Genomic DNA, 25075 nt, shown 5'->3' with positions numbered 1-25075 from the left:
TAAAGGCAGTATAAATGTAATCCATATGACATATGAGTGGTTAAATCTATGTCTTCAGAAGTTATTTAATAGGTGTGGATGAGAAACAGATCAATATTTAATAAGTCATTAACTTATTTTCTACTATAAATCTCCATTTTCACTTCCACATTCTAAAAAGTAAAAAAGGATTGAAATATTGATCAGTTTCTCATCCAAAGTGATTGCATGGCTACAGAAGATATCAATTTAACTACTGCAGTCCTATAGATTACTGTTATGCTGTATTTATGTGCTTTTTGGAGCTTCACATTTCTGGTCACCATTCGCTTACATTGTATGGACCTATAGAGCTGAGATGTTCTTCTAAAAATCATTGTTTTCAGCAGAAGAAAGTCATACACATCTGGGATGGCATGAGGGTGAGTAAATGATGAGAGAATTTTCATTTTTGGGTGAACCATCCCTTTAAGGCCTGCACATCACTCTGGCAGTAAGTCATCTCCTAGCTCTTCATCAGCAAACTCATCTTCCTCAGTTCGTTTCCTTGCTGCAGTCTTTGGTCTCTGCATTTGAGGCCCCAAGGGATCGATGTAAGAAGCATCTGAAATTATGAATAATTTTTATAGACCAGTAGCATTCTTCTCTACGCAAGATATGGCCAATGTTGTTTCTCACCTATTTCCTGCTGAGCGCTGGCTTCATATGGCTCATTAGAACCTGGAAGTGTCTTCAGCTTAACACTAAGCCGTTCACCCTTGGCACTGGTGCTCTGTCCACTGTCTGAGAACACACAATTAAGGTTAATGTTACACTTAAAAATGCTTCTGTAGTGAGAATTAGTTTACATCATTGTCTGGTGAAATGTTGTAAACAGCAGCCAAGGAATAAAAAGGCATTCACATTTAGGATGCCACCACTGACAACGTAAGCCATGCTTAAATGTCTTGAAACATGTTAGAAAAAAGCATGAAAAGCAACAGCTTCAGCTTGTACTTAAAGGAATATTCCTGGCTCAATACAAGTTAAGATCAATCGACAGCATTTGTAATATCGATTACCACAAAAAATAATCTTGACTCACCCGACCTTTTCTGTAAAGAGCAAAAATTTTAGTTTCAGTGAGACACTTACAATGGAAGTGAATGGGGACACATTTTGGAAGGTTTAAAGACAAAAAAGTGAAGCTCATCATTTTATAAAAGCACTGAAATGAATTCTGTAAAAATGTATGTGTTATTCAGATGCTAAAATCATGTTAACATGCATATTGTTTTTGTCTTGTGGCTATACTCTTAAAATAGTGAGTATTTTAACATTTACGGATGGGCACCCATTCACTTCCACAGTAAGTGCCTCACTCAGATTTGTGCTTGTTTTAAAGAAAAGGAGGTACAAGTCGAAATTAGTTTTTGTGGTATTCAACACAAACAGGAAATGATTAGACATCTAAATGTTGATAACAAGCGCTCTTATACTGTGTGGTGCTGTTTAGGAGTGTACTTGCTAAAATGTTCACTGCTTTATTTGCACTCGGTACTGTGCAAACAGACTGAAGTTAGAGGGGCTGGAAATTTGTCATGCAGCAAGAGCAACTATTCCCTGGAAATAGCGGTTTTGGCAGATGGCTTTCACACCACATGTTTGCATTACATTGTGTGATTTAATTTATGTCCTTGGATGCAGCATCACTGAGCCGAGGAAAGGCAGTAAAATTGCATTTTTGGCATATCAGTTTGTACTGAGCCATTGGGTTTGAAGTTTTCCATGATGCTTGCAGCTGTAAGTGCTAAAGAAATATAGTCAGTTTCATTGTTTTGTTTTTAACCATCCAGATGTTTAATTATCTGATTTGCTTAGCAGAATACATACCTTTGCCCTGCGCCAGTACAGGACTATACTTAGCTTCAGAGCGAGACACTGCAGACAAAACAAAGGAAAGAAGAAAAGGACAGAACTCTTGAGGATAGCAAGATGAAAAGACAGAGGAAAAGCTGGACAGAGACATGAGAGCTGGGTGAGGCCAGCACAATTTAGGTTGTATCTTGCAACAATGAAAATAAGATGGCAATAACGGATTATTTGCATTTTTTGGAGTACAATGCTTGCCAACTGTCGGATAAAATCAGAGTTCAGTAATGACTGCAGGGCAGAATGTGAGGAATGAATCACTTTTGTAATGAGGCCGCTATTGTGTGCAGAAGCGGCAGTTTCTTTGCATCCAGAATGCAATGCAATGCTTGTTTTATATTTATACAGGAGCTTGTGATCTCTTCCTCCAATCTTATGTAGTGTGTGTAGTCATACCACTGGCTCTCAGAGGAGGGGTATTGATGGGGCTTGAGCTGCTCTCTTTCAGGTGCACAGCCATGAAGAACAGGTAAACAAAGATGAAGAGTAAAAGAGAAAAACAGATAACTAACAAAATGATACTGAGGATGTGAAAGAGACAGCAGATTATGTAAAGAAATATACAAGGAGAATGAGGGAGAAATGCAGTTCTATCCCATTATTGTCTTTAAAAAAAAAAGAGTGTGATTTAAAAAATGCGAGTTCATGCCGTGTTTTGCTGTTAATTGAAATACAACTATGTATGATCTGCACGTGTCTTAATATTTATTTACATTTGATATCCACAGCAAAGTGATGACTAATTGAAGTTTATGAAGAATCTACCCACAGATCTACACTAACAGAGATAATCTTAATCTGTGCTGCTCTACAGAGGTCTAGTCAGCAATTTAGATAATCATTCTATTGTTAAGAAAATTATCAAAATGTACACCGATCAGCCACAACATTAAAACCACCTGCATAATATTGTGTAGGTTCCCCTCGTGCAGCCAAAACAGCACCAACCCGCATCTAAGGATAGCATTCTGAGATGATACTCTTCTCACCACAATTGTACAGAGCGGTTATCTGAGTTACCGTAGACTTTGTCAGTTCAAACCAGTCTGGCAATTCTCTGTTGACCTCATCAACAATGCACTTCTGTCCACAAAACTGCCGCTCACTGGATGTTTTTGGCACCATTGTGGCTGAATGGTGTACATTTTAATAATTTTCTTGTCTCCAAAGCCACTCTTGATGATAAAGGGATAGCTCACCCATAAATATTCTCTAATAAATTACTCGCCCTCAGGCCATCGCAGATGTGTATGACTTTCTTTCTTCAGAACACAAACTAAGATTTTTAGAAGAATGTCACAGCTTTGTAGGTCCATACAATGCAAGTGAATGGTGACCAGAACTTTGAATCTCCAAAAATCATATAAGTCAGCATTAAAGTAATCCATTAAACTCCAGTGGTAGCGATATAATAGGTGTGGGTGAGAAACAGATACATATTAAGTCCTTTTTTTTTTTTTCTTCTTCTTCCATAAATCGGCAATTCACATTCTTCATGCATAACACCACCTAATGGTCTAGGCATTGTATGGACCAATAGAGCTGAGATACTCTTCTAAAAAAAATAGTTTGTGTTCTGCATAAGAAAGTCGATGGCAGATGGGTGAGTAATAGATGATAGAAATTTCATTTTTGGGTGAAACTATCCCTTTAATTGATCATGTCACTTTAATCACTTTTATAACACTTTTACGGTATATGACAGCTTCAGTTCTGCTCTATTGTATATGAAGTAGGGAGCAATTATACCACTGGACTTCTTGGGGTTTGAACCACTTCCTAATGTGTTGAGACGTGAGCAGAACATGTTGGAAGGAGAGAAAAGTGAGATGCAGCAAGAGGCTGAAAACTTTCACTCAATGGATGTACTGCATGATCGTACATAAGAAACAAATTCACCAATATACCCAGCTATACCAGAAGCTGACAACTGAAACTCACCTGGTGTAAAATTCACATCTGATGTCCCAGAGAGGAGTCAAGAATGAGAAATATCTTACTATACTGTATATTACTGTATTATTGCTATACTATTAACATCATCTTATGGCTAGAGTGTAGAGTGACAATTGTTAAAAGATTAAAATCTAATAGGAACAGGTGTCTATGGCACAATTCAAGCATTTTCATGTACTGTATTCTCTATTTGGAATATCAAATCACAAAACTATCAATCTCCACTAAGATCGTCCACATTACGGTCATACCACTGGGTTTCTTGGGGGGAGTTTGTGTAAGATTTGAAGTTATTCCTTTTCAAAATTTTACCAAGTGAAGCAGGTGATAGGTTGAGGTTGATGGAAAAAGTAAAGAGGCATTTATACTGTTAATGAGGGGTGTTTTATGTCAAAGGTTGATCTGTGAGGTTGAGTTAAAACTGTCCACTCACCACTGCCTTCTCTCCGACCCCGAGCACTGCTTTCCCTCCCAGACCTCACCCTCTGAGAGACCACAGACACAGAATAAGTCCAATAATTCACTGTGACACATGAAATGTGCAAAGTAATCAGTGTGCTTATCAGCATGCTCTCAAATATTGGCCATTTCACATGCTCTTTCTTTTCCCGAAGGGTACAAGTTCTTAAATATTTCTGCTAGTAGAGGGTAGCTACGGTTGAAACAAATGGAAAAGGAAAAAAGAAACAGTAGGGAAATTTCTCTCTTGTAGTTCTAAAGAGACAGTTGTTTCTCCTTCAGACAGTTATATGTTGGATCATAATTTATTGTTCACTCTTACTCCCACTCTTCTATTTTGTTCCATTTAAAGAACCAAATAAGGCCAAGATATAAACAGTACCAAGCAGTGATTACCTGCTCTCTGATCTCCTTCATTTTCTCAACTTTCTTAAGTTTGGTTGCATAGTCCTGCACCTCTTTTAATCCCATATCTGTGCACAGTCTGACCAGGAAACGTAGACCTGCCCAATAAAGAAAGTCTTGTAATACACAGCCACTAGAGTGTTGCTTGAGATTAAAAATATTATAAATAAAAGGAGAACTATTAAATATATAAGTACATTACATTCAACATTTCCTGGAAATTTCCAATGAATGTCCTTGTATGTCTCAAGTGCCTTCTGATAATTTCCTAGGGAGATACATTTTACAAATTGACTACAAAGGCAAAGTGCTCATACCTTTTGGCCAGATGTATTATTTGTGTAAAGTTGAGTGTGAAAAATGTTTATACCACTTCTCCTGTAGCAGCTGGCAACCATCAGTTGCCATTTCACCTGGGTTGGTCTGAAATTCATGTTAAGTCATTAATACACATCATGCAGACACAAAACTGATTGAAATTAGTAATGATAATATTCATGACTGATTATAATTTCATAGGATAGAGTAACTTACTGAATGAGGGTAGCTCTGTCAAAGTACTGAATAGCTTTCTCACAGAACTGGGTATCAATGTAATAGGCTCCCAACCACTCAATGACACTTATGTTTGAGGGAAAATACCTGTATGACTGAAACAAACAACAACATTTTGTGATAGTCCTACCCCCAACTCATGCCATTGGTTGAGTAACATTGTTTGGGCGGGTCTAAGCGAATCACTCAAAAGAAACAGCAATTTTCATAGTGCCACAGAAACGGTGCTTACATTTTTCGAGAAAAAGGATCTATGAATAGCTTACTTATAGTTGTCTCTGCTAGGATAGGAGAAAGTATTTTAACACATAAAATTTAACATACTTCAGCATTAACTCAGCATTAAAAAGAAATCTGACTAGTTAACCAAGATTGAGATTTATCCTGCATGGAACAATCTTAATAATATCTACTAAAAAACTATATTATGAGCACATGTTTAAAATTCATTTAAATGTCATAAAAGCATCTACTGTATACACCCACGTTGTAGTGATTAAACTAGAGTATGTCCTAAACAACCCAAAGATTTTACCCCTGAACAATACATTTTCAAATAAGAGAAGCAGAGCTAATAAACATCTTTCATTCAACAAACATAACACTGAAGATTGGCCTGATGAGCATATATGAATCGTTGGGCATGCAAAATCACCTTTACCTCATAATAGTACTGAAATGCCTGAGATTTGTCTCCCTCATTGTCATAAAGGTCTCCAAGTTTAGCCAGCACCTGGGCATCTGTGGGTGTCACACTGGTGAGCTGCATCAGCCACTCAATGGCCTGGTGAGGGTCCTCCAGCATCTCGTATCTAAAAGCTGCTTAAGAAATTTGAATCTTAACGAGCAAATGACCATGCACTTACAATATTGATATTATACTGTAACATGGAGTAGGATTCCATTTAATTTTAAATTAAATTCCAAATGATGTACCTTTAATAAAGGATACAAATTAGCCAACTGATACATGACCTGAGCGCTGTTCCTGAGGATAGCATGCAGCTTAAGGAAGCAGTCCAGGGCTTCTTCTAGTCTAACCAGCCTCTTATAGGTCAAACCTGAATGAGGATTCAGAGATGTACGCTCTTAAGAGGATATACATTTTTAAATTAAATAATAGTCTTGAATTATGCATCTTGCCCCATTTTCGTTTTTGGGTATATTCTAGAGACTTTTGTGCATAAACAATCCCAGGAGATCAGCCGTTAGAGAAATACTCAACTCGTATCTGCATGATTTTATGCATTGGACTGCTGCCACACTATTGGCTGATTAGATAATCGCATAAATAAGTAGGTGTAGAGGTGTACATAATGTGCTCAGTGTGTGTATGATCATGCTATAAAGGAATATAACACATTAGAATCCACTGAATGGAGGTAAAACCCATAGAGTTTAACCTCGGATGGCATATTAGTGATGGCAGACCTAAGTTATAGAGAGCCTCGGTACAGGATGAGTCATTACGAAGAGCCTCTTTATAAAACTCAGCTGCTTTCTCATAGTCCTCCTTCACAAACACTGTGTTGCCTTTGTTAATAAGTGCAGCAGGGTTGTAGCGGTCAGCGCTCATGGCAAGCTCAGCGTAGCGGTCAGCTTGATCATAATCCTTTTCCTGAGGAGGAGAGGCAAACATACAGCAAAAGAAGTAGTAGTCAGCAAGGGGCTACATAACACATAGCATAATAAATAAAAGGATGGTTCCTCAAGGTACTGTATAGCTCTGTACTCACCAAAAAGTAGAGAAAGGAAAGGTTAGTTGCAGCAGCACTTTTAACCCGACTGTCCTTCTTCTCAAACATCTTCAGGGTCTCGACTGCCTGAGAGCAAAATAAGAGACTGGTATTAAGCATATTCTTAGTGTTTGGGACAGCAGGGGGACTGAACTCATGTACAGATGATCAATGACATTAACGTTTCCCTATAATTTATTCAAATAATAAGCAAAAATAAAAAATTCTGTCATGATTTACTCACCCCCATGTTGTTCCATACCCATAAGAGTTTTTCTTTCTTCTGTGTAACACATAAGGCCTCAGTCACCATTCACTTTCATTGCATTTTTTTTCCATAGAATATAAGTGAATGGTGACTAAAATTCTGCCAAACATCTTTTGAAGAAAGGACACTGAAGAAAGAAAAATGTAAATGGTTTTGGAGCAAAATCCATCCATCCTATATAGCCACTTGCCTTATGTAGAGTCACAGGTAGTGCTGGAGCCTATCCCAGCTGTCTCGGGCCGAAGAAAATTTGGACAGTCCATCACAGGGCTAACATACACAGACATACACATTCACACTCTCACTCACAGCTATTTGCAACAGTCTCCTGTTCAGTTAATCTGCATGTTTTTGGACTGTGGGGGAAACCGCAGCACCATGTGAACATGGGGAGAGCATGCGGAGAACATGCAAACTCCGCACAGAAATCCCCTGGGTGAGCCGGGACTCAAATCGGGGACCTTCTTGCTGTGAGGCGATAGTGCTACCCACAAATCATGGCAGAATTTTATTTATTTTAAGCGAACTACCCCTTAAACCCCATGTTTCATAACATGTTTGCTGCTGGATAAAACAAGAGAAGCATTACAGCAAAACACAAAATCAATATTTTACACAAGGCCTACTGCTGGAAGCAACACACATAATCTCAACAATACAAACACACCTCAGCCTCAAGAGTCATGCAGATGGATAGATAAGAAAACAAAAGAAAATGGACTATTGAATGTGTAGTGTTATAAGACAGTAACAAGGTCTCCACACAGACAAGGAGCAAAATGACCCTGTTCTGTGGTGTTACTGTATGTCAAAAGCAACATGATTCAAGTGTGTGCATCCAGGAATCTCTCTACCTGCTTGAAGTCTCTTTGTCTTAGGTAGGTAATAGCTTTGTTGATCTCCAAGTCATTTGCCAGCTCCACATATTGTGAACCCTTCACCATGTCTACACACCTGCAAAAGTACCATATTACACTGATTTGAAAACAAAAGGTATATACAGTTTATTTTAATCTGTCACAATCTAGTTCAACTGAATCATTACCATTCACAATCTATACAACATACTACAGATTGTTCATGGGATCCAAAAGGACAAGATTGTGCTACAATGCCCTCTTGTGTTATACATCAACAACTTACCAGTCAAACCCAGCTGCAAATGATGACTCAATGGCTGGAGCAATAAGCTTAGCTGAGGTCATAATGTATTTTTCTATTAGTGCTTTCCTAGGAGTGAAAAAAACGAAAACATACTGATGAAGGCCAATACAGATATGCTCAAATGAAAAACCTTGTGGTAAAAAAAACTGATTCAAGTTTTATATATCTATAATAGAATGTTAAATATATTAGAATACCTCTCCCTTTCCATTTGGTGCAGCTTATCATTCTTTATAGCCTCAATTATCATGTTTGCATGAGGGTCATCCTATAAAAAAAAGAAAAAAGTGTTTGATAGTACAATGTTAAAATTTGTAATAATACATTGCAGAATAATGGTGATACTGACAATAAAATATATCCAAATATACAGTATATGTATTATGTCATAGATTATCTGCCGGTTCCTTTTGTGTGTCGGTGTGTTTTCATTCACCTCGTGCGTATTCCTTTGCATCAGGAACCTACCAATCAGTGTTTCCTTGGAGAATTTTTTTGAGAATTTGCTCATTATCACTCGTTATTTCCCTCTTGTGCCTCTTTTTGGTGTGTAGTCTTGCCTTCCTGTTGGTCTGTTTTTACCTTTGTTTCTCTCAGTATTTTCCAGTGTGGATTCGGTGGTTACCGCCCCTGGTTTCACCTGAAGGAATTATCGTATGGACACTTGCTCTGTACTGTTAACTGCTCTGTGGATTACTCACCTCACCACATTGCCATTCTCTGCCATTCCTTGTCTGGGTGTCTCAGCTAACCACAGCCATCACTGTTCTGTGGATTACTCACCTCACCATCACTCACCTCTCTGTAACCTGGACCACGTTTTCAGTCATCAGTTCATTAATACATTAATTTGTGTTTCAATAAAAACTGTTCATTTACATTCCCTCTGCTTTTGTGTCCTTCCTAAAAACAATCCTCACAGAACAATCTGGCCAAACATGGACCCAGCAGAGGGAACATATCTGATTAACGCTGTACCACAACAGGGGGCGCTCCTCGGTTGTCAAAAGGAGCAACTCGAATCCACCAGTCAAGCCGTTGAGGAGATGGCGAAACAGATAGCCCACCTGACATCCAGGATTGAACAGCTTCGTCTCTCCCCCAATGCCGGCCCCTCCACCGAAGCCACACCGGTTTCTGCATGGGCTATCCAACAAAATCTACACGCTGGACCTACCAACCCACTTTGACGATCTGGTGGACCGAGCGATTAGGGTCGACAACAGGCTGGCCATGCAACATTGTCACCATAGACTTCCTATATCTGGGGCTTCTGTGTCTGCTGCTACTCGCCCTCTTTCATCTGGTGAATGCTTTGAGTTCAGTCCTGAGGAAGAGCCCATGCAGATTGAGAGACCTCGGCTATCCGCCACAGAACGACACTGATGCCTCATCAACGGCCTCTGTCTGTACTGCAGACAACCAGGACACACAGTAGCCTCCTGTCTGGTAAAAGACGCAGCTCACCAGTAGGCAAGGAGTTACTGGTGGGTGTTACTCCTTTGGATAAATTCCCTGGCAATTGAACCCTCCTCCTGGCCTGGTTGCAGAGCAACAACATCCGTCACTCTGTTTCAGTCCTGGTGGTCTCTGGAGCAGAGGGTAACTTCACAGATGCCAATCTAGTGGCTAAATGGTCTCTTCAAAGACTCTTCTGGATGAACCCATCACCACAAATACTCTCTGTGACACTCCTCTCACTACAGTTACCCACATCACAGCACCTCTCCAGCTCACCATCTCGGGGAACCACGTCGAGGAAAGTCAATTTTACATCATCCACTCTCCCTCTGCTCCAGTAGTTTTGGGACATCCATGGCTGATAACCCATAATCCAAACTTGAATTGGGCGAAGAGTTCTGTGTTGTCCTGGAGTTTTTATCTTATTATCTTGTTCCTGCTTTCTCCCCAGTTGTGTTCTGTTCTGTAGCATAAGATCTAAATTCAGTGGCAAAGCAATCTGACCCCAGAGCCTTGCCTGTGGACAAGGCCTTAATTGCCTCACTAAACTCCTCCAAGCTAATCTCAGAATCAAGATAATTATTTTGCTCAGTCGTCAGTTTAGGAAGTTCTAATGGTTCCACAAACTTTCTAATATCCTCTTCAGTAGACAAAGATGTGGAGCTATAAAGATCAAGATAGTATTCTTTAAAAGCATTGTAATTATAAATGGCCAAGGTAAATATTTCACCCCCAGCAGATTTCACTGAGTGAATGGTAGAAAAAGGCTCTCTCTGTTTTATACATCTAGCCAGAATTTCTCCTGCCTTATCCCACAAGTATGACTGTCTTGCCCTGAATAGCCAAAACTCCACCTTCCGCAACAAAACAGTATAATATCTATATTTCAACCGGGTCAATTCTCTGAGGCCATTAGACAACATTCAGTGCTTCAGCTCTGCCTCTGCACTTTTAATATTCCCTTCCAATTCCACAAGTTCTTGTACTTTATATTTTTGGGTGAATGTGGCATACTGGATGATCCGGCCCCTAAGAACCACCTTAAGTGCCTCCCAAGCAATGCCCACAGAGGATACTGAGGATCAGTTGGTCTCCATATAGACATTGATTTCAGCCTTTAGCATTTATTGGAATTCAGGATTTTGGGATACATTAAAGTGCCAACTATACGATTTCCTTTTCTCCATATATGACAACACCTCTAAACACACCAGGGCTTGATCTGAGTCTAAAATGTTTCCAATCGAAAAAATCAACAACAGATAAAATAAGAGACTAAGATATATATATAAAGAAAATCTATTCTAGAGTAAATCTTATGGACTGATGAAGAAAATGTATACTCAAACAGATGGGTTCAAATATATGTAAGACCAAGATTTTTACACATCCTGTGAAGCGTCAATGTTGCTCTAGGGGGCTTGCACACTTTTGCTTCACTATGATCAAGGACTGAGTCCATCAAAACTTTAAAGCCTCCTCCCAATATTATATCGTGATGGGTGCCAGTGGCTTGCAACATCCCTTCAAGATCTATAAAAAAAACCCTGATCATCAACATTAGGTGCATATATATTATCCAAAATAAGACTTTGTCCCTGAATTTCAGATAAAACAATAATGACTATTCCTAATTTATCTTTACTCTGTTTGAGATATTTGAATTGTAGATTCACTACACTACACTAAGTAGATTTACTTGTCAGTGTAATGACTCCCCTGCTCTTACTCGAGCCAGCACTACAAAAAAATGCCCACCCCATAACTTCCCAAATTTTTCCACTTCCTGTGGAGAAAGGTGCATTTCTTGAAGAAACACTATATCATATTTCTTATGCTTAAAAAGAGAAAAAACCTTCCTCCTTTTATGGGGTGCCCCAAGCCATTCACATTCCACGTGGAGAGAGATAATCCACTCATATCAACATTTGACATTTTGACATATAAGAAAAAATGTATTGTGTGTGATTTTTTTTTTATAAAAGACCACATTCCAACATTAATGCTACAATTTGAACCCGAACATTCGCCAAATCCAAACAAACAGAAAGAAAAAAAAAAAAAACGGATGTGGGGTTAATGCACACCCTTTGTGTGACAGCTCCAAGTGGCGTCCATCTCTCAAAACTCAAACAGTCCATGCACGCCTAGGAGAGCCCCTGCAACAACTCTGCAATCAGATTACTCAAATCCGGTGTTTCTATACAAATTTTTTAAACAGAATTACACAGTAAAAGACAATCTATAAAACAAACTCCAGACAACAGATGTAATAAACACAAAGAGCATGTAGATTCATCCACTAAACTGTCCTGAAGGCTTACTCCACAATATAAACTCCAGCCGCTAGGTGGAACCAGCACAAAAAACATGCAGATTCTTCAAACAGTCAAGCAAATGTTCAGGGAGCCGGACAAATCAGCTGCAACATGAGTACCACAAGATGACTTACTCTATTGACTTAATGAAGGACATTGCTTGCTGTGGGCATGTGAATGTTTTACGGCCATCCTAAGCATCTATTCTCGATTTGGCTAGGAATATCAATTTGTTTTTTCAAAATCATTCCTTGAATCAATCACGTTTCTCTCTTGCCGAATTCACAGTCTGGGAACAAGAAAATTCTGTGGTTCTTCCAAGAAAGCCTTCCTTTACTCCTCGCATAACACAAGATCTTTATCAGATGATCTCAGAAATTTGGCCAGAATTGATCGGGGCCTACCTCCCTCTGTGGATAGCCAAATGGGAACCCTGTGAGCTTGCTCGATTTCCAGCTTATGACCTGCAATTTCGAGCAGAATCGTAAAGAGCCCGTCCTGGAATTTAATCATATCCTGTCCCTCGTCATCCTCTGGAATCCCAATGATACGGATGTTATTCCCCCGGCTATGGTTCTCCATGTCCACCAACTTCTCCCAGACATGCTCCAAATCCACCTCGATTGCTAGCGGATTAGCAGATAATTCCCTCTCTGATGACTCCAGGTAATTGATTAGTTTCTCGGCATCCCCCACTCTTATAACCATATCATTAAACTTCGCCTCCATGGCGGTGATCAATCGATGTATCACAGCAAGATCCTCTAAGTCAGCAACGACCTTCGTCAGCATTGCCGACATGTTCGACATCTCTCGCCGCATTTCTTGCACTTCCCCATCTAAATCGACTCCCTGAGTGTCAACTTGAGCATGTAAGTGTCTTTTAATGTCTCCTGAGCCCGAGGATTTTGAATTATTTTACATATTGTCCTCCTAGAACTGTTATGGAACAGAGAGTATCGAATCTCACTGGTTTATTTAATTAAAGGCGATAAAACTAGCAAAGTGTGCAGAGCTTGCCGTTCACATGTCCAATCCTCGCATGGCATCACGTGACCCATCATAAATAGCCATCATAAGGCAAATTTTTTTGTGAAACTTCTTATGTGCCCAAGACATTTGCACAGTACTGTATAAATAGTGTGTGTATGTATATATACATATATATATATATATATATATATATATATATATATATATATATATATATATATATATATATATATATATATATATATATATATATATATATATATACACACACATACACTACGGTCAAAAGTTTTGAAATACTTGACTGAAATGTTTCTCATGATCTCAAAAATCTTTTGATCTGAAGGCGTATGCTTAAATGTTTCAAATTTCGTTTTGTAGACAACAATATTATTATGCCACCATATCAATTTATTTCATTATAAAACTAAAATTTAATTACACTTTTTTGAATTGATGACGAACCAAATAATAAAGAAAAGCAGCCAATAAATGCCCAACATAGATAGGAACTCCTACAATACTGTTTAAAATGCATCCCAGGGTGATACCTCAAGAAGCTGGTTCAGAAAATGTCAAGAGTACATGTCTGTTATGTTATTCCATAGTTTTGATGACTTCACTATATTCTTGAGTGTTTCAAAACTTTTGACTGGTAATATATATACATACATACTGTGTGTACATATATACATACATACATACATAATTTACATTAAAGGGATAGTTCACCCTAAAATGACAATTCTGTCATCATTTACTCACCATAATGATGCTCCAAACCCATATGACTTACTTTCTTCTGTGGAATACACAGAATGCCACAGTCACCATTCACATTTATTGCAAAGTTTTCCATATGATTAAAGTGACTGGTGACTGTTGGCAAGCCAGACTCAGAGACTCCAGATGAGTTTTCTCTTTAATTTTTCCCTCTTTGAGGGCCGCATGTGGAATTCCCGGAATTCGGGCAGGCAAGGGTAAACAGAAAAAGTAAATCAGAAAGATGTGTGTTGTAGCCCCAGAACTGTCCTTGAATGTTTCATGCTCTTGTACTTTCCACCTGTTTCTCACAATACACAAAGTATCCAACCTGTCATTCTAATTGCATATGTACATGGGATGTCTGTGTGTAAGGAATCTCATATAAAGTCCTGTGGTTTAGACTGTTACAAAATGAAACATCTCTTCAAGCTTTGTTTCTCTTCTCCGGGTGTCTCGCAGGTATAAAGCCTGCATCCACAGTCACTAGGTTGTGTCTCTTGTCTAGGCCTCATCAGTCGAGATGGCTGTTGGTCTGAACTCTGCCAGAACTCTGCTAACTCATGCAATAAATTATTTAAAAGTGCTTACACATATGATTTCTGTCTACTGTGACAATTACTGAGGCTGAAATTCTGCCAGACATCTCCTTTTGTTCCACAGTAGAAAGAAAGTCATCCAGATTTGGAAAAAACATGAGGTAAAATGTTGTAACTGATGTCACAACTAATTTATGTGGGAGACCTATTCCTTCAAATCATTTTTTAACTATACACTCACATTTGGAGGAATATACTTGTCTTCATCATCTATTCCAAGGGGCACACAAATGAGTTTCTGGAAAGCTTTCTTCATTCTCTCACGGTCTCCGATGGCATAGTAGCACAAGATAAGGTTGAAGCCTGTCTTTATGTTGGGACTCTCAGTCATGATGTACTCAAAGGAGGTGATGGCATCTGAGTACTGGCCCATGTGTATGAACACAACTCCAATGTTCTGCATTATGTTGATCCTATAACATATGGATAAATCTGTGTCAAACTACAGTGCATTCAGAAAGTATTTTATGTTGCAGCCTAAATAAAACAAATTTCCACATTAATCTACTAAACTGATTTTTGATAACTTTCAAATGAATTAAAAAGAAAAAAATGAAATATCATATTGACATAAGTATTCAGACTCTTAACTCAGTACTTAGTTGAAGCACCTTTTGCAGCGATTTCAGCCTCAAGTCTTTTTGGGTATGATGCGACAAGATTTGCACACCTGGATTTGGGGATTTTCTGCCATTCTTCTCTGCAGATCCTCTCAAGCTCTGTCAGGTTGGATAGGGACCATTGGTGGGCAGCCATTTTTAGGTCTTGCCAGAGATGTTAGATTGGGTTCAAGTCCAGGCTCTGGCTAAACCACTCAAGGACATTCAAAGTCAGAGTTGTCCCTAGGCCACTCTTGTGTTGTCTTGGCTGTGTGCTTAGTGTCACTGTCCTGTTGGAAGGTGAACAGTTGGCCCAGTCTGTGGTCCTGAGCGCTCTGGACCAGGTTTTCGTTATGGATATCTCTGTATTTTGCTGCGCTCAGCTTTCCATCAACCCTGACCAGTCCCCCAGTCCCTGCCGCTGAAACACACCCCAAATACATGATGCTACCACCACCATGCATCACCGTTGGGATGGCATTGTACAGGTGATGAGCGGTGCCTGGTTTCTTCCAGACATGATGTTTGGAACTAAGGCCAATCAGTTCAATCTTCATTTCATCAGACCAGATAATCTTGTTTCTCACAGTAAGAGAGTCCTTTAGGTGTTTTTTTTTGCATGTCTTGACCCGAGGAGATCGGTGGAGTGTTGCAGTGATGATTGTCCTTCTACAAGTTTCTCCATCTCCACAAATGATCTCTGGAGCTCAAACAGAGTGACCATCGAGTTCTTACTCACCTCTCTTACCAAGGCCTTTCTCTCCCAATTGCTCAGTCCGGCTGGGTGGCCAGCTCTAGGAAGAGTCCTGGTTGTTCCAAACTTCTTACATTTAAGAATTATGGAGGCCCCTGTGCTCTTGGGAACCTTCAATGCAGCCGAAATAATTTGTAGCCTTCCCCAGATCTGTGCTTCGACACAATCCTGTCTCTAATCTCTGCAGGCAGTTCCTTTGACCTCATGGCTTAGTTTTTGCTCTGATATGCATTTTCCACTGTGAAATCTTATATAGACAGGTGTGTGCCTTTCCAAACCATGTCCAATCAATTGAATTTGCTACAAATGGACTCTAATCAAAGTCCATCTAAAAGATGATCCAGAGAAATGGGCTGCACCCGAGCTAAATTTCAAGTGTCATAGCAAAGGGTCTGAATACTTATGTCAATGTGATAAAAAAATACTTTCTGAATGAACTATATATTAATTACACATTGAAATACAAATATGCAGCGTGCAAAACAGTTACACTGAACAAATACTGACCTCATTGCATTGTGGGCATTTGAGATCTGATCTAAAGCCATTCTGTAAAATTTGATCGCTTTTGTGTAGTTCTTTTGCTTGAAATAGATATTTGCCATGTTCAATTTTAATCGTCCTATAGGAGAGAAAAACAGTAACAGAAAACTGTGGATAAGGAGCACAATTACATCAAAAATACCTTAATTTATGCAGGAACCTTTTAAACCAAACACATTTGAAATTTCCTCACCAGAATTATTCAGCATTTTATTCTTCACAATGACTTGGTAAGTATTCAGGGCTTCAGTGTACATGTCATTATTGGCATATTGGTTTGCTAAATTAAATAGCACCTAAACAAAGAGAAGAGAGTCATGTGAATTTTCAGCAAGAACCACCAATTTCTATCCAGAAGTGTAAGTGACGTGGAGCAACAAACTCACTGAGAAGGTCAGATCGAGATTGATGTGGTCTGCAGTGCCTGTTTGTTCTCTCTGTCTCACCAGAGCCCTTTCCTTTCTACCTGCCTCTTTGGCCTTCTCAAGAGACTGTGGAAAAAAGAAAATTCAGCATCTTCTTTAAAATATATATATATTTTTTTTATCTAAAAACATGTATAGTTTGATATTAGAATTCCTGATAGCTAGAGTTGGGAGTAAGCAGACCCACCAGCTGTAGATCTCCATTTGCATAAGCGAGACAGCTCTCCTCTATCAAATCATTCACCTTCTTTTCCAGGATCTTTATTTTCTCCTCTGGACTGAACAAAAAAAATTATTTAGACCAAAATTTAAAATGACACATTTCATCAAGTAACCAAAACCTCAAATGCCTATCAAGCACTAAGAAAATGCATACGTGTCTTCATTTTTTGTCTCTAATGGAGGGGCCGGTCCTTTCGATTGTCCCAGTGGATCAAACCCTGAGCCTGTAAAGACAGTTCAATTCAATTCAAAAACTAGCCCAGAAATAAACATTTTACAAATCTAATATCATTATGTGACTGGTATAAAAGCAATTTCAAGTAAAATATGACTGTAAAGAACATGTGCAAGAGGTTTTTTTATGTGTAACCGTACCTCTAGCTAAAGATGAAGAATATCCTGCGGCCCGCACTGCAGTCATGGGACGAGCTGCACCGTCCTGTACAACACACAAAAACACTTCGAAAATTTACACATTTTAACTGCATGCAACATAAAAATAAAAATAAACACAAGAGGCTATGCAAGAGTCCTCACCTGAACAGCTCCAGTCATAGGTCTTCCCACTGAAGTGCCAATAGGCATCCGAGACTAGAATATTATCATCAGAAATAGAAGAGAACACAAAATAACATCAATTTACCAACAACTGACAGATTTTGCATCACAGTCCCTAATGAAAGGTTGACCTGAAATGTGGATTGAATTCAATGTCCTCACCCAGAAATATATTTGCTCACCATGAATATCAATAGAAAGGCATTTAAACTATTTGGGTTGTCTGTCCTGACCCTGACAGCATATTTTCTCACCTCTAGGTGAATGTCACCTTCCCTGCCCTGACATCTTTCTTCCTGAGTATTTAAAACAGCATACATTAAAACATACTATCTTTCTATTTACAAAAAGCTCTTTTAGAGTCAAAAATGTATTAACGTCCAGATGTTTTACTCACTCCAAAAGCTGTTCCAATCGATCGCCCTCCAATTGCTGTCCCTGGATATTTAGCAGTCATCTGAAAATATTCAACAAGCTAATCAAGTGCCTGTTACTGATTAAATATTATGTGTAACTAGACTGAACATTTGATGTTGGCTTGACAAAACTTTGTCTAAAAGTTTAAAATAGTTTTACATGTTTGAAGTTTGATGGTTATACAAATATTACAGTAAAACAACCAGCTACTAAGATAAAAAGACATAGGCTTTGCTAGCATGTTGTAGCATGTAGCTAATTGCTAGCATTTGTAAGCATATAGCATACGTTTCTAACTTGTTGCAAGGCAGTACTAACATACTTATACTAACACAAGATTATTATAGTTTTCCATTTTTAAATTAGTTTTTATTTTAATAAATTTTTCAAATTTGTTATACATTTCAGTTTAGTTTTAGTTAGTTTCATTAATGGTTTTGTTTTCATTTAGTTTTTATTTTGTGGACACAATTCTATTTTGTTTTTATATATTTTAGTTTTAGTAATTATAGTTTAAGAATTAACAGAACACTTCCTGAGTTATTTACATCTAAAATAATTAAGACCTTTAAAAATTAAGATCAATTGGCAAACTTTTTAACTACATTATATTTTATACATAAATGTTATTTGTATTATTGGTGTACTATAATGTGCTTATCTATGTTAAGTATAGTGATATCACAAGAAAAAAATGCAATACAGACAGAAGACACTTAATTTTTGGGACACAAACATAATTTTGGGACAACTCTGGTAAATTGACCAGAATCTGCAGAGGACATCAAAAACTTTCACTGGTGCAGTATTTTCACAAAGTTTAAAAATATAAGTTGGATTGCAATTAATAAATATGTTCACATTTAGCAGCAGTGCAAATTTGATGACTTTCGCTGCTGGCATTTCAGCATTTCACGGATTTAGACGGTACAAACAAGGCTCTGTCGTATCCTACCAGCCATATCAGCTAACATCACATGCATCACACGCCACATCGCCAAATGTAGGTCTTCACCAACACAGCCACTTAGGTCAGATTATTCCGCCATAATGAGTGAGTGCTCAATGATTGTGCCAATGATCATTTATTTTTTTATTATTATTTTATTTCAGTTACTTTTACAATAACTGTTGTTAGTTTCGTTTTTAAGTTTTACATTTATTTTCCAACCATAATTATTTTATTTCAGCTTAAATAAAATAAATATTTGGTTGGTAGCATGTAATTATTAGCATGATTTAACATGAAGCTAGTATTGTTGGCATGTTGCTAGGCATTGCTAACATGTTTTAGCATGTAGCTAGTTGTTGCTGGCATGTTTTTGCTTTTTTTAGACATTACTAGCATGTTCTAGCATGAAGCTAAGCATTACTAGCATGTTGCTAGTATGTTTTAGCATGTAGCAAGGCACTGCTATCATGTTCTAGCATGTTTGAGCATGTATTACTTACTGGTGGTCTTCTCCCATGACTAGTCCTGACGGCCTGCTGAAAACCCACATCATTGTGAAGGTCCTGCAGGGACAGGAAAAATCACAAAGCATAAAAGCAAAATTTAAGCATTTTAATAAATGTATGGCTAGGCTTGAATTATTTGTGTACCTCGGAGTCAAATGTTGGATTGTATTCATTGTAGCCTGTATACAGATCATCCTCCTCCTCCTCTGGGGCAAGATGCACGTTCTCCATAACCTACTTTGAAAAACACATGAAATCAGATCTCAGGACTCAACATATATGGAAATAGCTTAAATGAAATACTTTTGGGTTGGTATGTTCTGTGATGTGAAATACCATTTTTAAACCTATTCTTTTTATTATTACTATTCAGAAACACCAGTTAAATAATATAAATACTGTACATAACAGATATAACCTAACTATTTCATCATAGCTATTTATATATATATATATATATATATATATATATATATATATATATATATATATATACATATATATATTTACAGGTTTGGGGAGTAACAGAATACATGTTACGGTATTACATATTTAAAATACAAAATATAAGTAACTGCATTCCACTACAGCTACAATTTAAATAATTGTTAATTAGAATACAGTTACACTCAAAAAGTATTTTGATTACGGAAGAGATTACTTTGCATTTTATTGTCATTTGTTTAATTTAATATTTAGTCCTTTCAAATGGAAAACATTTAAACATATAAATGATGCCTTTGAACAGTGGTGAAACACTTTCTTATAACTAATTTATTTTAAGAATTCATATGAACAGACAAAAAAGTAAGTTTGAAGTAAGTTTGGAGCAGAAGAAATAGAAATAAACCTTGTGTAAATTGTCAGCTTTACTCTAAGCTAAAATGCTATTTCTAGCCATTTTACATGCACGTTAACAGGCATGATCATATTTTTATGAAAATTTATATTGGATCATAATTTCTTTTTTAAAAAAAAAAAATAATTTCTTGATAATATTTTTTTTTATTGTTTTCCTGTAAAAATATCTTAAAATCCTTAAAACAAGTTTTGTTTTAGAAACAACACTGCATAAGATATTTAGGTTTTTCAGATAATGTATTTTTAATATGTGTATTTTGTCTTACTGTACTGGCAGAGTTTTTATAGTCAAAACAAGTGAAAAAAATCTACCAGTGCTGAATAAGTAATCCAAAGTATTTAGAATATATTTACAGTCAGAAGTCAGACGTTTTCATACACCTTAGCCGAATACATTTAAACTCAGTTTTTCACAATTCCTGACATTTAATTTTAGAAAACATTCCCTGTCTTAGGTCAGTTAGGATCACTACTTTATTTTAAGAATGTGAAATGTAAGAATAACAGAAGAGAGAATGAGTTATTTCAGATTTTATTTCTTTCATCACATTCCCAGTGAGTCAGAAGTTTACACACACTTTGTTAGTATTTGGAAGCATTGCCTATAAATTATTTAACTTGGGTCAAACATTTTGGGTAGCCTTCAACAAGCTCCTCACAATACATTGCTGTAATTTTGACCAATTCCTCCAGACAGAACTGGTGTAACTGAGTCAGGTTTGGAGGTCTCCTTGCTCATGCATGCTTTTTCAGTTCTCCCCACAAATTTGCTATCGGATTGAGGTCAGGGACTTTGTTGTCCTCAAGCCATTTTGCCACAACTTTGGAGGTATGCTTGGGGTCATTGTCCATTTGGAAGACCCATTTGCAACCGAGCTTTAACTTCGTGGCTGATGTCTTGAGATGTTGCTTCAATATATCCACATAATTTTTCCTTCCTCATGATGCCATCTATTTTGTAAAATGTACCAGTCCCACCTGCACCAAATCGACCAAATTATGGTCATTTTGGCCAAACAGTTCAATTTTTGTTTCATCAGACCAGAGGACATTTCTCCAAAAAGAAAGATCTTCATCCCTATGTGCACTTGCAAACTGTAGTCTGGCTTATTTATGGTGGTTTTGGAGCACTGACTTCTTGCTGAGCAGCCTTTCAGGTTATGTCGATATAGGGCTAATTTTACTGTGGATATAGATACTTGTCTACCTTTTTCCTCCAGCATCTTCACAAAGTCCTTTTCTGTTGTTTTGGGATTGATTTTCACTTTTCGTACAAAAACTAAGTTCATGTCTAGGAGACAGAATGCATCTCTGGCTGAGTGATGGCTGTGTGGTCCCATGGTATTTATACTTCCATACTATTGTTTGTACAGATGAACGTGGTACCTTCAGGCAATTCGAAATTGCTCCCAAGGATGAACCAGACTTGTGGAGGTCCACATTTTTTTTTCCCCTTGATGTCAAGCAAAGAGGCACTAAGCTTGAATGTAGGCCTTAAAATACATCCACAGGTACACCTCCAATTGACTCCAATTAATCTATCAGAATCTATTTGTCTTATTGCCTTAAGGCTTGACATAATTTTCTGGAATTTTCCAAGCTGCTTAAAGGCACAGTTAACTTAGTGCATGTAAACGTCTGACCCACTGGAATTGTGATATTGTCAAATAAACGTGAAACAATCTGTCTGTAAACAATTGTTGGAAATGGACTTATTACAAAGTAGATGTCCTAAACGACTTGCCAAAACTATAGTTTGCTATTATGAAATCTGTGGAGCGGTTAAAAAATTAGTTGTAATGACTTCAACTGCATTTGTACAATTATCAGCCACGACAATAAAACCACCTGCCTACCCACATCTCAGAATAGCATTCTGAGATGCTATTCTTCTCACCACAATTGTACAGAGCGGTTATCTGAGTTTCCGTAGACTTTGTCAGTTCGAACCAGTCTGGCCATTCTCTGTTGACCTCGCTCTTCAACAAGGCATTTCTGTCCACAAAACTGCCGCTCACTGGATGTTTTTATTTTTTTTTTGGCACCATTCGCCATAAATTCTAGAGACTGTTGTGCATGAAAATCCCAGGAGATCAGCAGTTACAAAAATACTTAAACCAGCCCATCTGGCACCAACAATCATCCCATGCTCCAAATCACTGAGAAAAATGTTTCTCCTTTCTGATGGTTGATGTGAACATTAACTGAAGCTTCTGGCCCATATCTGCATGATCTTATGCAATGCAATTGGCTGATTAGATAATCACATGGATGATTGATGGTGCCAGATGAGCTGGTTTGAGTATTTCTGTAACTCCTGGGATTTTTACTCAGAATGGTGCCAAAACAAAAAAATCATCCAGTGAGCGGCAGTCCTGTGAACTGAAATGCCTTGTTGATGTGAGGTAAGCAGAGAATTTACAATAACTCAGATAACCTCTCTGTATAATTGTGGTGAGGAGAGTAGCATCTCAGAATGCTATTGAATTTCATATATATATACACACATACATACCTATATATATGCATACATATATTCATACATATCCGTACATATACATGCATATCCACATACAACATATACACTGATCAGCCACAACATTTAAACCACTGACAGGTGAAGTGAATAACATTTATTATCTTGTTACAATGGCACGCGGCAAGCGTAAGGATCTGAGCGACTTTGACAAGGGTCAAAATGTGATGGCTAGACAACTGGGTCAGAGCATCTCCAAAATGGCAGGTCTTGCAGGATGTTCCCGGTATGCAGTGGTTAGTACCTACCAACTGGTGACAGGGTGACCCAAGGCTCATTGATGCATTTAGGGAGTGAAGGCAAGCCATCTGGTCTGAACGCATAGAAGAGCTACTGTAGCACAAATTGCTAAAAAACGTAATGCTGGCCATGATAGAAAGGTATCAGAACACCCAGTTCATCACAGCTTGGGCTCATCATTATAGAATGGGCATGTGAGCATCAGAACTGGACCATGGAGCAATGGAAGGAGGTGGCCTAGTCTGATGAATCAAGATCATGTGGATGGCAGGGTGCGTGTGTCGTTTACCTGGGGAAGAGATGGCAGCAGGATGCACTATGGGAAGAAGGCAGGCTGGCAGAGGCAGTGGGATGCACTGGGCAATGTTCTGCTGGGAAACCTTGGGTCCTGGCATTCACGTGGATGTTACTTTGACACATATCACCTACTTAAAGATTGTTGCAGACCACGTACACCCCTTCATGGCAATGGTATTCCCTGATGGCAGTGGCCTATTTCAGCAGGATAATATCCCCTGCCACACTGAAAAAGTGGTTCAGGAATGGTTTGAGGAACATGACAAAGAGTTCAAGGTGTTGCCCTGGCCTCCAAATTCCCCAGATCTCAATCCGATTTATGTCCAGCCCATCTATTGGAGTCGATCCATGGAGGCCCCACCTCGCAACTTACAGGACTTAAAGGATCTGCTGCTAAGGTCTTGGTGCCAGATACCACAGGACACCTTCAGAGGTCTTGTGAAGTGCATGCCTCCATGCATGGGTCAGAGCAATTTTGATGGTTTTATTATGGGGGGGTGCAGTGTGAAGCATTTACATGTTTCCATTGATCATGATATAATTATTGGGGGGGGGAGCTCACATAATACATGAGTTTTAACTAAAGAATTAATGTAAGTGCTTTCATAAAATGATAAGATTCACATTTCTGCAAAAAAAAACATCTTTGCATTTATACTGCCTTCATGTTCTATCGGAATTATCCTAATTCCCACTTCTGAAGTGATAATTACGAGTATGTCGTCTTCACGTGCTTTGTTGTCGGAAAGAACAGGAAACGGTGCATGACACTAGGTTCATTCATACATAATTTTTTTAGGAACATTTATTTTGACAGCATAATGCATTACTCAGTTAGCTTGCTGACGATAATGGAATTTTGGTCAAATACATGCTATTTTCTCGGTGTAAAAATGTACAATACGTATCAAATGGTTGCTACATAAATGAATTTGACCAAAACGGCAAGTACTAATTAGCTGCATTTAGAAAAATGAACAAAACCTGTCATTCACTACAGAAACCGTACTCTCCTCCGCCATGTTGAAAGTTTACGAATCCCTCTTCTCGGAATCTGGGGAATCAAAAGTTTCTCCGAGTTTCCCCAAACATAATTACGACTTAAGCGGTCGTTCATGTGCAATTTACGAGTGGGAAACTCGTATTTACCATCATTCCGATGAAGGCAGCATAAATCTCAGCTAACAATGGCTACAGTTTCTTATATATCCAGACGATACATTTACAGAACGTAGAAAAGGAGGAAAGAGCAGCCCTTGCAAGTTTGAGACATCTAATCTACTACATAATATGTTATTTTCTCGATATGTTTACTAAGCTCGTACGCGAACCACACGCCGTCCTTAGTGTCTAAATTAACTCCCAGCATCTTTCATGTCTGCGTTATTATCTTAACTCACCTTATTAACGAAAATTGTGTAGACTGACGAAAAGTCCAAATTAATTCGGACGATGTCCTTAAAAAGCCGCTTCTGTAGCCGATAGCTTGCTAACTACACTGAGCGCAAACGTAACTCGGGTTTGGTTGCTAAGATACAGAGACGGATTGCCATTGGCTATCAACGAGAGGTTTTACAATGTGTCGCGTATCGATTATGT

The 25075-nt window shown here is 38.2% G+C and overlaps 1 protein-coding gene across 6 annotated transcripts; it reads right to left on the bottom strand.

Annotated features, from left to right (window-relative positions):
* Nucleotides 1-89: 89 nt before the first annotated feature.
* On the bottom strand, nucleotides 90-25003 carry ift88 (intraflagellar transport 88 homolog). Of its 6 annotated transcripts, none has more exons than XM_052142514.1 (28): nucleotides 24877-25003; nucleotides 19687-19776; nucleotides 19537-19599; nucleotides 18065-18124; nucleotides 17647-17700; nucleotides 17485-17548; nucleotides 17264-17333; nucleotides 17075-17165; nucleotides 16849-16953; nucleotides 16656-16758; nucleotides 16427-16541; nucleotides 14748-14979; nucleotides 8631-8701; nucleotides 8413-8499; nucleotides 8124-8223; nucleotides 7002-7088; nucleotides 6697-6883; nucleotides 6218-6326; nucleotides 5927-6077; nucleotides 5245-5360; nucleotides 5081-5133; nucleotides 4913-4978; nucleotides 4702-4808; nucleotides 4280-4331; nucleotides 2287-2331; nucleotides 1852-1899; nucleotides 658-762; nucleotides 90-583 (listed from the first exon to the last, which is right to left on the bottom strand). In XM_052142514.1, the coding sequence occupies exons 2-28, from the start codon at nucleotides 19771-19773 to the stop codon at nucleotides 462-464; spliced, it is 2550 nt and encodes an 849-aa protein (XP_051998474.1). In that variant the 5' UTR covers nucleotides 19774-19776; nucleotides 24877-25003; the 3' UTR covers nucleotides 90-461. The 6 variants fall into 6 exon arrangements, with proteins under 6 accessions (XP_051998474.1, XP_051998473.1, XP_051998476.1 ...); XM_052142513.1 differs by having other exon boundaries at nucleotides 19687-19779; nucleotides 24877-25001; XM_052142516.1 differs by lacking the exon at nucleotides 1852-1899 and having other exon boundaries at nucleotides 19687-19779; nucleotides 24877-25001.
* Between the last annotated feature and the right edge of the window lie 72 nt (nucleotides 25004-25075).

Source organism: Xyrauchen texanus, chromosome 14, assembly GCF_025860055.1.
Source record: "Xyrauchen texanus isolate HMW12.3.18 chromosome 14, RBS_HiC_50CHRs, whole genome shotgun sequence".
Taxonomy (NCBI): Eukaryota; Metazoa; Chordata; class Actinopteri; order Cypriniformes; family Catostomidae; genus Xyrauchen; species Xyrauchen texanus.
The sequence above is the reverse complement of the archived record's forward strand: the minus strand, read 5'-3'. Positions and strand labels throughout refer to the sequence as shown.